This window comes from Pipistrellus kuhlii, unplaced genomic scaffold (genome assembly GCF_014108245.1).
Source record: "Pipistrellus kuhlii isolate mPipKuh1 unplaced genomic scaffold, mPipKuh1.p scaffold_m20_p_6, whole genome shotgun sequence".
In the NCBI taxonomy this organism is placed as follows: domain Eukaryota; kingdom Metazoa; phylum Chordata; class Mammalia; order Chiroptera; family Vespertilionidae; genus Pipistrellus; species Pipistrellus kuhlii.
Genome location: NW_023425562.1, coordinates 41,769,897 through 41,784,833, shown reverse-complemented (window position 1 = coordinate 41,784,833; position 14,937 = coordinate 41,769,897). Strand labels below are relative to the sequence as shown.

The following is a 14,937-nucleotide window of genomic DNA, read 5'->3' as shown; positions in this document are numbered from 1 at the left end:
ACTTAATATTTCATAATAAAGTAATTATAAAATACTTTCTTTGTGTTTATTTGATTCCTATTCAAGAGAATTACTTTATATATAGTCAAATTTTTTAACATTTTCTAATGGTGGTGTGCCTCGTGATTTTTTTCATGAAACAAGTGTGCCTTTGCCCAAAAAAGGTTGAAAAACACTGCAGTAAACCATTCGGCCCGCGATTTAGGCTGGATTTTAGATTTTGGCCCCTTCTCTGATTGAGTTCGACACCCCTTGTCTAGAAGGTCATCCAGGAAGAATGTCTGGTCTAATTAGCATATTACACTTTTTATTATTATAGATGCAGCGCAGTAGAGGTATGGTATTTACAAAGTCAGTATTATTCCGATTTTTTCATCTGGGGCAATGTCTTAAGGCAGAAACGAATTGTAAAGGCCACATATCAGATCATTCCTCTCTGAACAAAGGAATTGCCTGGAAGAAGAGACACATCTCTAATTGCTTTGTAAAGGTGATGATGCTGTTGAGATCCCCATGTCTCTCAGTGGGGCTGTTGCCCTGTTTAACATATTTAATACATTTAAACATCCTACCTTCAGAAAAGCAATTAGAGGTCATAATGAAATAGTCTGGTTTAGTTAATGTTATATACAGTATGAAGATAAATAGAAGTGATTAGGGAAGGGAAATTTGGGGCTGAAATTTGCCTCAGGGAGTAACAAAGCACTGCCATAGAAACCAGCATTTGGCTTTCAGAATTATAAGGCTTATAGCTAAACAAGAGTCAGCTTGGAAATGAATAGCGCTGTCTCTGTAATGCTCTCTCAGTTCAAATCCCCAGGCTTCACAAGCTTTTGTGCAACAAATTTAATTTGAAAAGAGAACCCATTATAAACTAACAAATGATTTACAAGGACAGAAAACCCTTCTGTAATCTGGAATGTTACACACACTAAGATGACTCACTCTAGTTATACTAGTTATTTCTCTGTACATTTCAGTTCTAGTTATATCTCTATACATTTTAATAAACCTATTGATTTTTACTAAGGTTGGAAATCAGGAATTTGAAAAACTGGACATTATAAGAAATGTAGGGTTTTAGTGAAATGTACATTTCTGGGTCAGTTTTACCTGCACATATTCAAGTATGTTCTCTTCCTCTACGCTGGTAATAGCGAACATTTGCCTTCGCACAAGGTATGGTGGAACCCAGTCCTCCATCTGAGTAAAAGTGAGTGGAACGCACCCATTGCTGGGGTGGAGCATCAAGTTGATGACTTGGCTACCTTTCCTTTGCCCGTTCAGGACCAAGGAACCTAATGAACAAAATAAACTAATGAACAAAATACGTCCAGAGGCCTGGATACATGGAACAAACTGACAGATCTCAAAGGGGAGGCAACTGGAAGAACTTAACCAAAGAATATATATATATATATATATATATATATATATATATATATATATATATATATATATATATATATATATATATATATATTTAAAGTTAGGTGGTGTCATGACCAAACAGACAACTGGTCACCATGAAGTGCCTGGAGCACCCCTCAGGGGCCCCCTGCACCCCAGCCCCTGAGCCGCTCACCATGAGGGGGCCTGGCAGCGGGGCAGGACTGGGAACTGTTGAGCGGTGGTGGGTGGTGGCAGGCTGCTTCGCGGGGTGGCCATGAGCTTACTGGGGCAGTCACCCAGGCAGCAGTGAGTTGTGCAAAGCAGTCATGGGGCAGGGGAGTTTCACGGAGCAGTTGTGGGGGGGGGGGGGGGGTCGAGGAGCCTCGTGGAGCAGTAGGGGGGGTGGGGGGGGCCGGTTCGCGGAACACCCACCTGCGAGCTTCGCTGGGCGGCAGCAAGTTTCCCGGAGCAATCAAGAGGCAGGGGGAGCCTCGCGGAGCAGTAGAAGGGCTGTGAGCATTGCAGAGCATCCCCGAGGAGGCCGAGGCCATGCGATGGAGGCCAGGCCAGGCCTAGGGACCTAAACGTGCACGATTTTGTGTGTGCTGGGTTGTGTGTGCATATATGCACAGCTCTGGACACAGACAATAATATGGTGAAGGCCTGGGAGTGGGGCGCGGAAGGGCTGGGTTTAGGGGAGGAAAGAAGGGAGGAATGGAGGACATCTGTAATAGTGCCAACAGTAAAAAATGTAAAAAAGAGTTCAGGCATTTTAATGATCTGGTTAGAAATATAGTAAGGATTCAATGCTCATCTGTCCTATCGATATGTTTTAATTTTTTTTTTCTAAAAGTATTATAAAGGGGATATTTTAGATTTACTCTACTTTTCACCAAGTAGAGTAAAAGGAGAAAGAGAACATGGACACTAGGGACAATTTCCCTTTGAAAATGTGTTTAGATACGTAGCTCTGATTTATTCTCTCTCTTGTTTTCACCTTCTAGGTTTATTACGGAAGGAAATAGAAACGTGTGAAGGAAGATTGGTTTAGGCCTGGAGGATGAGATTGCACAGGTTAAGAGACTGTGATCAAAAGCAGGGGGTAGGACAATCAGATCGGACACTGATTTGTATTTGAAATGTGCTTTGAAGCCCTCGGGACCCGCCGTGTTCCAGCAGAATAGCGTCAGCCACGGAGGTGGTGCTGTTGTTTATTGATCCCACACGTTGGTCAGGCAACGCTTGTGCTGCTTGTTTGACTGACTCTTCACAACAATCTTGTGTAAAACGGAGACTGGACCTCATTTCACAGATTAGAAAGTTTAGGCAGTTTCTCAAAATTCAGTTTTTCAGATAAAGATGAGTTCATTCAAACTCAGCTCTGTGTGGCTCAAGCTTGTACACATCTATTATTATCGATAACTTTTTTTATTTATATAAACAAGGAGATATTTTTCTGTCTCAACCATTAGTAATTTAAGATTCATATCTAATCCTGTGAGTTACTAACTATTGAAACACGTTGGGGATTAATGTGAGGCAGTGATGTTTTCATAAATATTTGTATCGATGGAACCTCTATTAAAATAAAAAATGAGATCTTAATGCCAGGCCTTTAGATTAGGATATAACTGGCATGAAACACCCATGTGACTAGGAAGAGATTAAAATAGGTATTGATATAGTGCCAGATACAATATCTAGGATAATACAGCTTCTCTAATAGAGTCAGAAAGCATTTTAATGCAGTTCAATAGGATACTTTTTAGACTAGAGAATAGCTGTGCAACCAGGTGTGCTCTTATATGTATCCTATAATTGACAACCCCATCATTAACTAAACCAGAACTTATTTTAACACATCTCTTTAATACACCTGAGCACAAAGGTGAAACCTGGTTGATATATATTTATATATCACTTTTATAAGGTGAACACTCCTTATAAAAGTGATATATAAATATATATCAACCAGGTGTTGATCCAAATTGAGGAGCTTTTATAAGGCTTTCAATGACAGGACCTTCTGCATCACCCAACCATCCTATTTATTTTTTTCTAATAATCTACTTTTCATAGATTGATTCATCTGTTCTTTATCATTATTTCTAGTTCTTCAAGCATCATTACATTGTGTTAATTTTTAAATTCAGGGAAGATTCCTGTCTGGAATAACTTATACAAATTTCCCTAGCTATACTTTTTCAAATTTTATGATACTATGGCAGAAATACAAATATCATCTATGCTCATAAGTTTCTCTTCTATTTGCAAGTCTTCACTCTTTAAATTTTTTAAAAATATTCTTACTCTTTCCTAAGTAAATAAAAATATGAATGCATAAGGATTTACTACAGCTTATCTACTAGTTCTTGCCTACTTTCAATGTCTTCCTAAATTATTGTATTTCAAATCAGATTTTCTCAGGTTTTTGTAAAGTTGATATCTGTGTCACCAACATAATAGTATTTGGTTGATACTGGTGTGGGTGTTTATATGGTGTGGATGTTTACAGTATAAAGTACAGGGTGGAAATATTGTAGCCATTCAACTACTCTAACTTTAGCTCAAAATTATGCAAAATATGTTATTAAAACATATATGCCCAACTTGGTTCAGATCAGTTAAAAATGATCAGATAAACCAATTTTAGAACATTGTTCTCCCTACTTTATTTTTGTTTAAACTATGAATTTTGAGCTCCACCTTAATTTAAATAGAATAATAAGGATCATTCTTAAAAAGTTGATTAAAATTAAGTTTTATTTCATGATCTAATGTTACCATAAAGCTTTATGTCTAGCTGCTCAGCATCTATTCTTCATAAAGTTACAATAAAAATAGCCTCTGCACCTAATACTATATTCCATAATAAAAAACACCTCAAAGCACAAGTTATACTCTAAGTTTTTAATAAAAAGGAAATGCTGATAATTTTATTGCTGTGCATGGTAGGATTCACTGCAGTTGATCATATTACTTAGAATGAAAATTAATTCAAGTTTGGACACAGTTCTTTTATTTGCTTCTCTCATTTTAGTAGCAATAAAAAGTTACTTATATTTTTTCACACTTTCTACCATTTTTATAACATTTAAATTTAATGATGAGTAAATGTTGACAAATATTCTGTCATTGCATTGTGACATAATAAAGTTGCATTTTGGTTACATAAGAACACAAATTATGAAAAACTTTTAAACAAAGTAAGTAAAATTTATATACAAAGCTGTAATATAAAAAATAATACATACACATATATATATATATATATATATATACTATATTTTTATTAAATAGCATATGCCAATTAGCTGTCTAAATGTGAAATCAGTTTTAAAATGTGGTCTTGACAAAGATTAAAAAATATCAAACTAAAATGAATCATAGAATCCTTGTAATAAACTTGCTTATTTATGTAAATAAAATAGGGTTTTTTTTCAAGTTTTATATGATTACTCAGATTCTCTTGATGTTTCAGTTTATCTGAGTATAGTATCAGGAACTTAACACACATGTATACTTTACTCTTACTTGGTAAGATTTAACTAATGTATAAATGAAATACTATTAAGATACTCTAGGTTTAGTGCCTTTCCCACATTAAACATTCAAAAATGTTGAGAATTTGTATTGGATGGTACGGGGCAAATGCTAGGAGAGTTTGCCAGTGCTGTGCTTGAGGCGCCTTGCACTGGCATTTTTCTCCATATCATTATTCAGTAACAACATGTGGCTATCTTGAAATAACCATGAGTATTTGCTCCAATGAAATCAGAAAACACTATTAACACAGGTCTTATTTTTCTCTCAGAGAAATGAAACCTACAACTCTTTACCAAGAGACTTCCAGTTTGCCTCAAAGCACATTAGCATTTTAAAACTTTTATTTTGATAAAATAAAATAAAAAAACTTTTATTTTAAAACTAATTGGGGTGACATTGGTGAATAAAACCATAGAGGTTTCAACTGTATAATTCTATAATACATCATATGCACACTGCATCATGCCCTTATCACCCAAAGTCAAGGCTCTTTCTGCCACCATGTATCCCTCGTTCTACCTCACTCAGCCTCCTTGTCCCCTGGCAACCATCATACAGTTGTCTGTGTTTCCCCCTACTCTTAATGCCTTCACCTTTTACACCCAGTCCTCCCCCTCTATCCCCAAGCCCTAATTATTTGACTGCATAGCAGAACCAAATGTACGTGCTTATATTTGAAAGGGAATTTCCAAATCATGAAAGCAATCAAAATTTTCATTCTCACCAGAGACTGATGATTCTAAAGAGCTCAGGGAACCAGCTAATGACCCTGTTCCCTCAAAGGCATAGATCTGCAGGGAGTCCAAAGGATGAGCATAAGTATCAGTGTTAGCTTCTTCCAGCTTTTCTAGGATGAATTCCTTGATTACAGCATCATCTGGACCAACCTGCCATGACATCCTGCACAAACTCCTAATCTCTGCAGAGGTGGTTTTCCGAGTCCGAGTTTCCCTCATGAAGGTGCTGCACCTCAGCTCTCCAATAGCAGAGGCCTCTGTATCTTCTTCTCTTGTCCCTCCATCATCATATCTGAATATACTCTCTCTGCACTCTTTATCTTTCTCAGGAAAAAGAGTCTGTTTCTTTCGTTGTTGTAGATGTAAGATCATAAAAATAATCCCTGACAAATAAAGCATACCAAAATATTAATGCAATGTGGCATAACATAAGGCATATTATGATAAACTTCACAATCCTTGCTTTTGTGACAAAATAAATACATGATTTTATTTTTTTTATTTTAAGACAAAAAAGATATATTTGTTGTTGAAAATTTACCAAAGGGACTTGCAGAAAGATGTGGGATGGATAGCAAACTCCCTGATTGATGATTTAGAGTAGAAAAACATCATAAAAATATAGTGAAATGTTTTTGATGATGATCAATTTAAAACCCCTAAAATTTATTTTTTTTCTTATATATTGGAAATATAACAAAGCAGAATATAAGAATATTTTCCAATCTATTTGCATTTGTCCATTTAGTAACCAAAGAGGCAGGTTAATAAAAATTAAGCACAATGAACTAATTTAATAGTTCCCATCAAGGCAAATTTGGTGGTATAATTATTTTCTAAGTTAATATTTACTGCCGGGACCGGTTTGGCTCAATGGATAGAGCGTCGGCTTGGGGACTGAGGGGACCCGGGTTCGATTCCGGTTAAGGGCATGTACCTTGGTTGCGGGCATGTCCCCAGTGGGGGGTGTGCAGGAGGCAACTGATCGATGACTCTCTCTCATCGATGTTTCTAGCTCTCTATCTCTCTCCCTTCTTCTCTGTACAAAATCAATAAAATATATTTTTAAAAAAATAGTTCCCATCAAGGCAAATTTGGTGGTATAATTATTTTCTAAGTTAATATTTACTGCCTACAAAGTGTACACTGAGCATTTTTCTGAAAGCTTTTAATCTATTCACTAATTTAATTGTGAAACTCATATTTTATTCTTAATTCCCTATTAAAGTTGAGGAAATGGAAGCCTGGGGATATTCAATAACACAGCCACACACCAAGGAAACAGAAACTTGGCACTTGGTATCAGATAGTTGGTTCAAAATCTGCAATTTGTGATACCATATTAATTTTAGAAATTCCAAATTATCAAGTCTTTTAATCAGATCACTAGTATATCCAATAGCTTTAATTACTAATAGGTAATTTTAACAACATGTAGAAACTGAACGATTTCAGTACACTCTAGATTTTAAAGAAAATATGCATGTGTGTGCAGGTGTGTGTGTATTGTGTAACCAATTCTTACTCAGTCTTGGATCTTAAGTGGCTGTTCAGAATTTCATAGATAGGACTAGAACAAAAATTGAAGCAATACCATTAACATTATCACAAACATAAATTAATTATGTGATTTTTATATTAAACTTACATTTCAAATATAGAAACACTGCTCTTGACTCAAATAAAGCCATCATGTTTAAATGCAGGTACTATGGTTTAAAATTTATCTGAGCCAGTTGGCTCAGTTGGTTGGCACATTATCCTGTACATCAAAATATTTTGGGTTTTGTTTCTGGTTAAGTCACATATCTAGATTAAGAGCCTGACCTCAGTTCAGGATCATAGTGGGCAACAGATCCATATTTATCTCTCACCTCTCTCTCTCACCTCTTTTTTTTTCTTCTCTCTCTCTCTCTTCAAATAAATGAAAATATATTGATTAAAATATATTTTAGGTAGGGTTTAAAAAACCTAAAACAACCAACCAAACACAGAAATCTCGCTTGAGATATATGCATAGTTGAAATAGAAAGAGGTCTAGTAAATAGTTTCTAAAGTTATGAATTGGAGACTGTCCTCATGAAACTCTCAGAGGAAACTACCATTGGTGGGCCCCACCTCTCTTCTTCTAAATATCATGCCTGTGTATGGCTACCCTTGGTTTACCTCTGGAATTTCAAGACTTGGCTTAGGTCTAGTAATTCAGGACCTGCCAAAACTACACTGTTTTAACTGCTTCTTGATTCTGACATCTAGCTATGTAGCTCTAAATTCATTTTTATGATTCATGATCATTAAAAATAACAGGAAACACACTGAAGCTATGTATAAGAGAATGTTGGGTGGTAAAAGAGGAAAGCATGGGTTTTGAAGCTTTGAGAAAGTTGAGGAGAGCAAAGGTACAGCAAGTCCTGAAGCATATTTTATGTCAGTTGAGCCATAAGTTTGGGGATTTAAAAACAGTGGCTGTTATAATTGCTTTCAAGACTTTGTAAGGTTGTGTTGGCTTTAATACATAGTTATGAGGAATGGAAGAGAAGGGTTTAGATTATAGACACTGATAGATGATGTAAAAGCTTATGCTAAATGAATCATTTGTTGTCTTAAAAGCCTGACTACATAAAACATTTAGGGGCTCATTTGCCTCATCAGTAAAATGAGTATAACTTATCTTCTTTTGAAAACAAAAATAACAGCAACAAACAAGAAATAATGGAGTTATTTGACAGCAATTTCTTTTGTGTTTAGCACATTGATTAAGTAAAACTCTCGTTTACATCTGCCCATGCTAACATTTACTTTCTTTTTAATACTCCAAAGCTGAGAGTGAGCTGCATTGTATGATTGAATCATGGTTGGTTGTGGTTATGGAATCTCAAAACCTCATTTAGGAGCTATGGCACATAATTCTTTGACTTTCACCCTCTGTCTATTCAACACAGGTGATAATAGTTACTACTTCGTAAGTTATTCTACGGATCAAATTGCAATATATATGCAAAGCATTTAAGACACTCCCTGGAGTGTAATAAGCACTCAATAGAAGCTCATCACTATTGCTACTAATTTTTACCTAACTATGTATGTTGCAATGTGTGTGTGTCAAAAACATTCCAAACAAATGAGCACATACATATGTACTCATATAATTCAAGAATTGTTCATTTTCAGCTTGAAGTGCATATTCATCATTTTTAAATTTTACTCCACTTGATTTAAGAATTGTAATACATCCAGAAAAGAAATTAAATATGTGAGCACACACAAAGCCATGTTATATTGCTATCATTAAAATAGAAATTATCTACTTTCTATATTTATCATCGTATTTTCAGTAAATTTAGGTATTTCAGTTCAGCACTACTTACCAAGTAATAGCATTATCACAGCGGATATCAGAATAGCAGTCATGATTTCTGTTCTGGATTCCATGAAAAGCATATCTTTATTGTGGCAGATCTCTATACTGCCACTGTCACCACAGTCACACACTTGGATGGTAAGCATGTTTGTACTTGTAAGGGATGGGACACCATTGTCGGCAATTAAGATGAATATGTAGAAGACAGTCTCTTCTTGAAGGCTAAAACCAGTTCTATTAGTCAAAATTACAGCTGTGTTATCTAAAACAAAAATCCATGTGCATAATTTTTTCAACAATACATAAGAAATTCATACCAGGCATATGTAGTAGAAGCAATAGTATAGAAATACCTAAATAACTTTTTTCAGTTCAATTTCTTATGCCTCAGTACTATGTTTTCTTTTTTGTCCTTGTTTTTTGTATTTCCATCTCCCAAAAAATATTTTCTGTAGCAATCAAACAAACTTTATAAGGTAATCTACAAAACTTAAACAAATGGAAGTCTTTTCTCAAATCATCTTTTTAAAATAAATTCCCCATCTTGCTCTTGAAGTATATAAAACCCTTTTGATTCTAGTTACTAGACAGATATCCTGTGATATAATTTACATTTTTCCCAATATATAGTTTATTTGTGATCACAAGTGTTAAACCAAATCAATTATTTTCTTTGTTTCAATATCTATATTTTGCCCCAGTACATTATTTTGTATTAATATAAACAAATCTAAGCTACATATTATTTCTTATGTTGATATTTGGGTTTTCTATCCTATGTTCATTTGAGTTCCCTTCACCGGGGAATTTGATCAGGGTTAAAGGGGGATGTCTGCATTTATTCTCCCAACAAAAGATCACCAACATTAAAGATTAACCTCTGTTTTCTGGAAGGACAGCTGTTGGTATTGGTTACAGATTCTTGAATAATAAAGGCAATGTTTCATATCTTTGGAATATAAAAGAGAATTAAAACAGAAATCTATAGGATGATAAAAATATTTTACTAAAGTTAAAGAAAAAATAACAGTGACTTTATAAAGTTAGTCACTTACATATGGTAAGAAAAGAAATTTTGTCTCTCCACATAAAATCCTTTAGAACCTTTTGTCCTTAGATTGATATACTTATTTAATTTAGAAGGAAAAACAATAATATTAAACCTATTTTATGTAGTTATAGCCAGAATTAATGACACCAAATATCTTTGAATTAATCGAGCTAACATGAGTACAAGTTAAGTATGTATCACTCTGATCCTCAGCATAGATTGAAATTTGAGTTACCTGATGACATGAAAGGAACCATTCTGTCAGAATTGCAATTATACTGCAAAGCTATTCAGACTTTCTAAGGACTTACAGCCACTCATGACTTGAAAAAAGTGCTTCTAATTTCAAGAAATCCAGTAGAAAATGGGGATAGTATTCTCAGAACTTGACTTTGGGTTTTCTTTCCCATTTTCATTTCCACTTCTTGCTCTACTGGTATGTCTCAACATTATCAGTATGCAGTTAAAATGTAGAAAGCAATGCTGTAAGTTCGCTTAAAATCAACCACAATGCTAGGAAAATGGGTCAAAAGCCATAAAGAGTGAAAGTAATTACCTTGATTATCTCTGATTGTAAATTTAGAGTTCTCTGTGTCTTCCACAGATAAATTAAAATAAAAATTTGGCCTTTCTATGGAGTCATCTTTATCCACCGCACTGATGGTCTGAATCTCCTAGGGGGAAAAATGTTTTGTTTTGTTTTTTATTCAGGAAAAAGATCACTGTTGTTTTTGTTAGATTTTTTATTAAAATCATTTTTACTAAAATCTTTATAAACAATGAACATTGCAGAGGACAACTATCAAATGGATATAGATATTAACATATTTTCTCAGATTAAAGATATCTTGACCTGATCAAAACAGTGTTTTGCTATCACATAGTGAATATATTTTTGTTGATGGGCCAGATGGTTTTCATAAGCTAAGTTTGTTAGAAGTTCTCAAAGCTCTGCAGCTCTATGTCAGGACTTCCTCCCATTCTCCCAGCCTAGATTTCTCTCTTTCCCATCTGAATGCCAGCCATTATGATTTGCTGCAAGTATATGTTCCCTGCTTGTATTGAGAGCGTAACTGTGGAGAAGTTATTGCCTTACTAAAGTGGTTGCCAAAGTAATGAGTTTATTTAAATTTATTTCAGGAAATAGTGCATTTAAAGCTTAGGGTCACAGGGGTCCTCAAACTTTTTAAAGTGGGGGCCAGATCACGGTCTCTCAGAGAGCTGGAGGGCCGGACTATATGAACTACTAATTCCTACTGTAACAACTCGGCTGCGCTCACTGCCCAAAAAACCTGGCGGGCCGGATCAGACTCCTCTGCGGGCTGCATGTGGCCCGCGGGCCGTAATTTGAAGACCCCTGATACACGATTTCCTTTGGCCCCTAAAGATTATAGAAAAAGTGTTCCACCTCAGATAAGTTCCTCTATCTTGGATCATGAGAAGTTAAGCAATGCATCTGTGAACAAATCAGATCTCTATTAATTATTTTCTTTAGACATGGATGTGTCAGTCAAGTAGCTCTATATTGTCAAAAAAAGAAAAAAACAAAGATATGCTGTCAGGGTCAAACAGTGAGATTGTGATTAATTCTGGAAATGAAAAGTTCATTATGTAAATTAACAGTGTGTTTATACTTATGAACACACAATTTCTGAGTTAGTACCTTTTAATATTTTCAGAAATTACTTTTAATTATAATTTACATCTGATATTTACAGCCATATGCTTAATAACTTTGTTGTGTTTGATTTTATGTGTGCAGGTAGGTGTTTAATTATGGCTTCTTTTTTTATGAGTCATTTGAAAAGAATGATACAACCTGTACTCTACAATTCCTGATTTATAAGGATTTAGTAAATTTCAATACCATTAGATGAGTACATTGGCAGAATTGGCCTTTATTAAAAGTAATTTCATTAATATTAGCAATGACAGTTAAGACTAGTGTCATACATTACAAGTTCTTCACATGGTGCCCATTTCCTTCTTAAGAGATTCTGAATGAGTTATGTCTGTTACACTCAGCATTTCAGAGAAACACTGTTAAAGTGTGACATTTTAAAAAATAAATGAAAGTTATACGGAACCCACAACATAAAAGCATGGGATTAACATGTCAGCAATTTCTTATGAGTTCTTACCTGACCAGAGCTTGCATTTTCACAAACATAAGTCTTATAAAGTTCAGGGAACTCAGGAGCATGATCGTTAATATCAAGAACTTGTACATACACAGGAACTTCAGAAGTCTGTTCTTCATTGTCTACAACAAACAGAATATAAATAGATAATGCTGTCTTTAGGGGGAAATTTTTTTAAAAAAATTAGTATGTATCAATAGTATAATTTCATTTGAATAAAAGCTACCTGAAGACAGGTTGTCTATATCATTCATATATTTATCAACAATAAAAGTGGAAAAGAATGTTATCAACACATTTAACTCAACCAATATTTCAAGTACCCTGTACCTGCCATAGATGTAAGAGCTGATGAGAAAAAGTACTAGAGAAATTAGTTATATGAACATCTTCCAAAAATGCAGGAAATTTAAAAAATATTTGTATAAATTAATCTAATCATGATGAATATGTGTTATTATCCTTCCCAGTTCTACTGATAAAAGTCATTGAGATACTGTTTAATTTTACATATTGTAGATAATTGACTTCCCTAAGCTCATAGCTGAAATAGAAAAAGCAGTTAAGAAGCCAGCATCCAGTAGTTTCAATGAAAAGCATCATTCAGTATACTTCTTTAAAACAAAATATATTTGTTTTTAAATATACTTTTAAAAACAAAAACAGGACATAAGATATAATCTAAATACATGGTAAAATAAGATAATTAAAATAATATCTAGGTATGCATACATTGAGTTGGGAGGATTTTCTTAAGTGAGCCAAGAAATACAAAAACCATGAAAGACTGGTAAGATATGATTAAATACATTTATTTAATGGCAAAAAAATAGTTTAAAAAAAAAAGCCAAAACAACAACCAAACAATAGTGATCAGAAAACGTGTTTGCATCACAAAATGAAATATCAATAGCTCACATTTTCAAATCCTGATAAATGATATGAAAAAGACAATTCATTCCCAACCACAAATTCACAAATGAGAAAATTCAAATTATTCATACCAGGGTTTCTTAACCTCATCACTATTGATATTTTAGACTAGATAATTATTTGTTTTGAGGGGTTATCTATACATTGTAGGATGCATAGCTTCATTTTTTAGTTTCTATTAAATGCTAGTCATGATCCTTACATTGTCAAATGTCCTAAGAGGAAAAATAGTTAAGAGATGCTGCTCTATAATAACAATATTCACAAAGGTTTTTTGCTCACCAGAAGTAAGGAGAATGATTATTTGGCCTATGTAATTTATGTTAAATGTGCAAAACAGACCCAGTGATGGGGGAGTAATGATAAATAATGATGGGAGTGTCCACATTTTCTAGAATGTAATCTGGCAACATAGTAAAGTTAAATTACACATAATTAGCTTGGGCACTGTCACCAGAAAGGGACTGGGGACCAAAGTGGGTCTGCCCACATTCGATCTGGAATGTGCAGGTTCTTGGCTTCATGCAGGACATGAGTGATTTTGAGAGTGCCTTCATTAAAGCTGGGGACACTGAAATTAAGAAAGGGCTTAAGATAGAGGAGGGAAGATCACAGCAACAGGAGTGGGCCTCGGCAGAGCTGCCTTAGCCCTTTGGAAAGTGAGGGAGTCCAGACTAGCCTAGACTTGACTGCTTTGGCCCTTTGGAAAGAAAGTCATAAGGGGCAGAAGAAGTGACCCAGCGGGGCTGCATGGACTCAGGAAAAACAAGTTACCAAGGCAAAAGCAGTGCCCTTAGAGACAGGTTCAGGGGTTAGTCCAGGACAAGCTGCTGCTGCCCACTGCTTCCCTGATTGCAATTCACCTGGGAACCTTTACTGCTTAGGAAAAAAAAAAAAAAAAAAAAAAGAAAAGAAAAAGCAAAGTTGCCCACCTGAGGACAGAAGGAGTATGCTCAATGGAGAGAGCGTGCATTGGGTTCTTTGTCCTAAGGTTTTTATCTGTGCTTTAAAAGTGGGAATTTTATGGGAGTTCATAGGGGAGAATCTAAATAAAATATTCATCAGCTTTCCAGGTATGTCTTCTAATATGCTGATTCATCCAGATGAGCATATCCAGGGGTCTTGGTCATTCTCTAGTCAGTTTCACCTTCAAAGAATGTCATCAGTTCTACCCATTGGGAAACAAAATACCCTTACTCTTCCTATTTAATTTGTGTACCTTTAGTAAGGTTATTTTGTTTCCCAATGTGTACCTGGCTCAGTGGATAGAGCGTCGGCCTGCAGAATGAAGGATCCTAGGTTTGATTCCATCCAAGGGCACATGCCTGGGCTGCAGGCTTGATCCCCAGTTGGGAGCATGCAGGAGGCAGTCAATCACCTATTCTCTCTAATCAGTGAATCAGTGATGTTTCTTTATCTCTCTCCATCTCCCTTCCTCTCTGAAATATATATATATATATATATATATATATATATATATATATATATATATATATATATATTTATATATATATGTGTTTTTTTTTAGTGTCACCAAAGAGGGACCAGATGAGACAGGGTTCCCCCACCAGTGTCTGGAATGTGTAAGCCATTTGCTCCTGTGTGCTTGGTTAAGGAAGATAAGACCTTGTGACTTATTATCTGTCTATAAATTGCTCAGCTTTTAAACTATTTGTCTTAGTTTCCCCATTCCACTTGCCAAGGAATTTTTCTAGCTTCTTACTATCCTGCCTCAGCAACAGTATATAAAAATATAAGATTCAATTAATTTATTCC

At 35.0% G+C, this 14,937-nt stretch overlaps 1 protein-coding gene across 3 annotated transcripts in view; it reads right to left on the bottom strand.

The window, feature by feature from the left end:
- Nucleotides 1-4,388: 4,388 nt before the first annotated feature.
- The window catches only part of CDH19 (cadherin 19), a 55,788-nt gene continuing 45,239 nt past the window's right edge, over nt 4,389-14,937 (bottom strand). For 2 of the 3 annotated variants that reach the window (XM_036419125.2, XM_036419124.2), the window contains exons 9-12: nt 12,229-12,350; nt 10,644-10,761; nt 9,044-9,298; nt 4,389-6,058 (exon numbers count right to left, since the gene is read on the bottom strand). In XM_036419125.2, coding sequence (XP_036275018.1) covers nt 5,607-6,058; nt 9,044-9,298; nt 10,644-10,761; nt 12,229-12,350 — 947 coding nt within the window. In that variant the 3' untranslated portion in view covers nt 4,389-5,606. Of the gene's footprint in view, nt 6,059-9,043; nt 9,299-10,643; nt 10,762-12,228; nt 12,351-14,937 lie in introns of those variants that run through there. The other variant, XM_045574530.1, reaches the window with a different exon arrangement.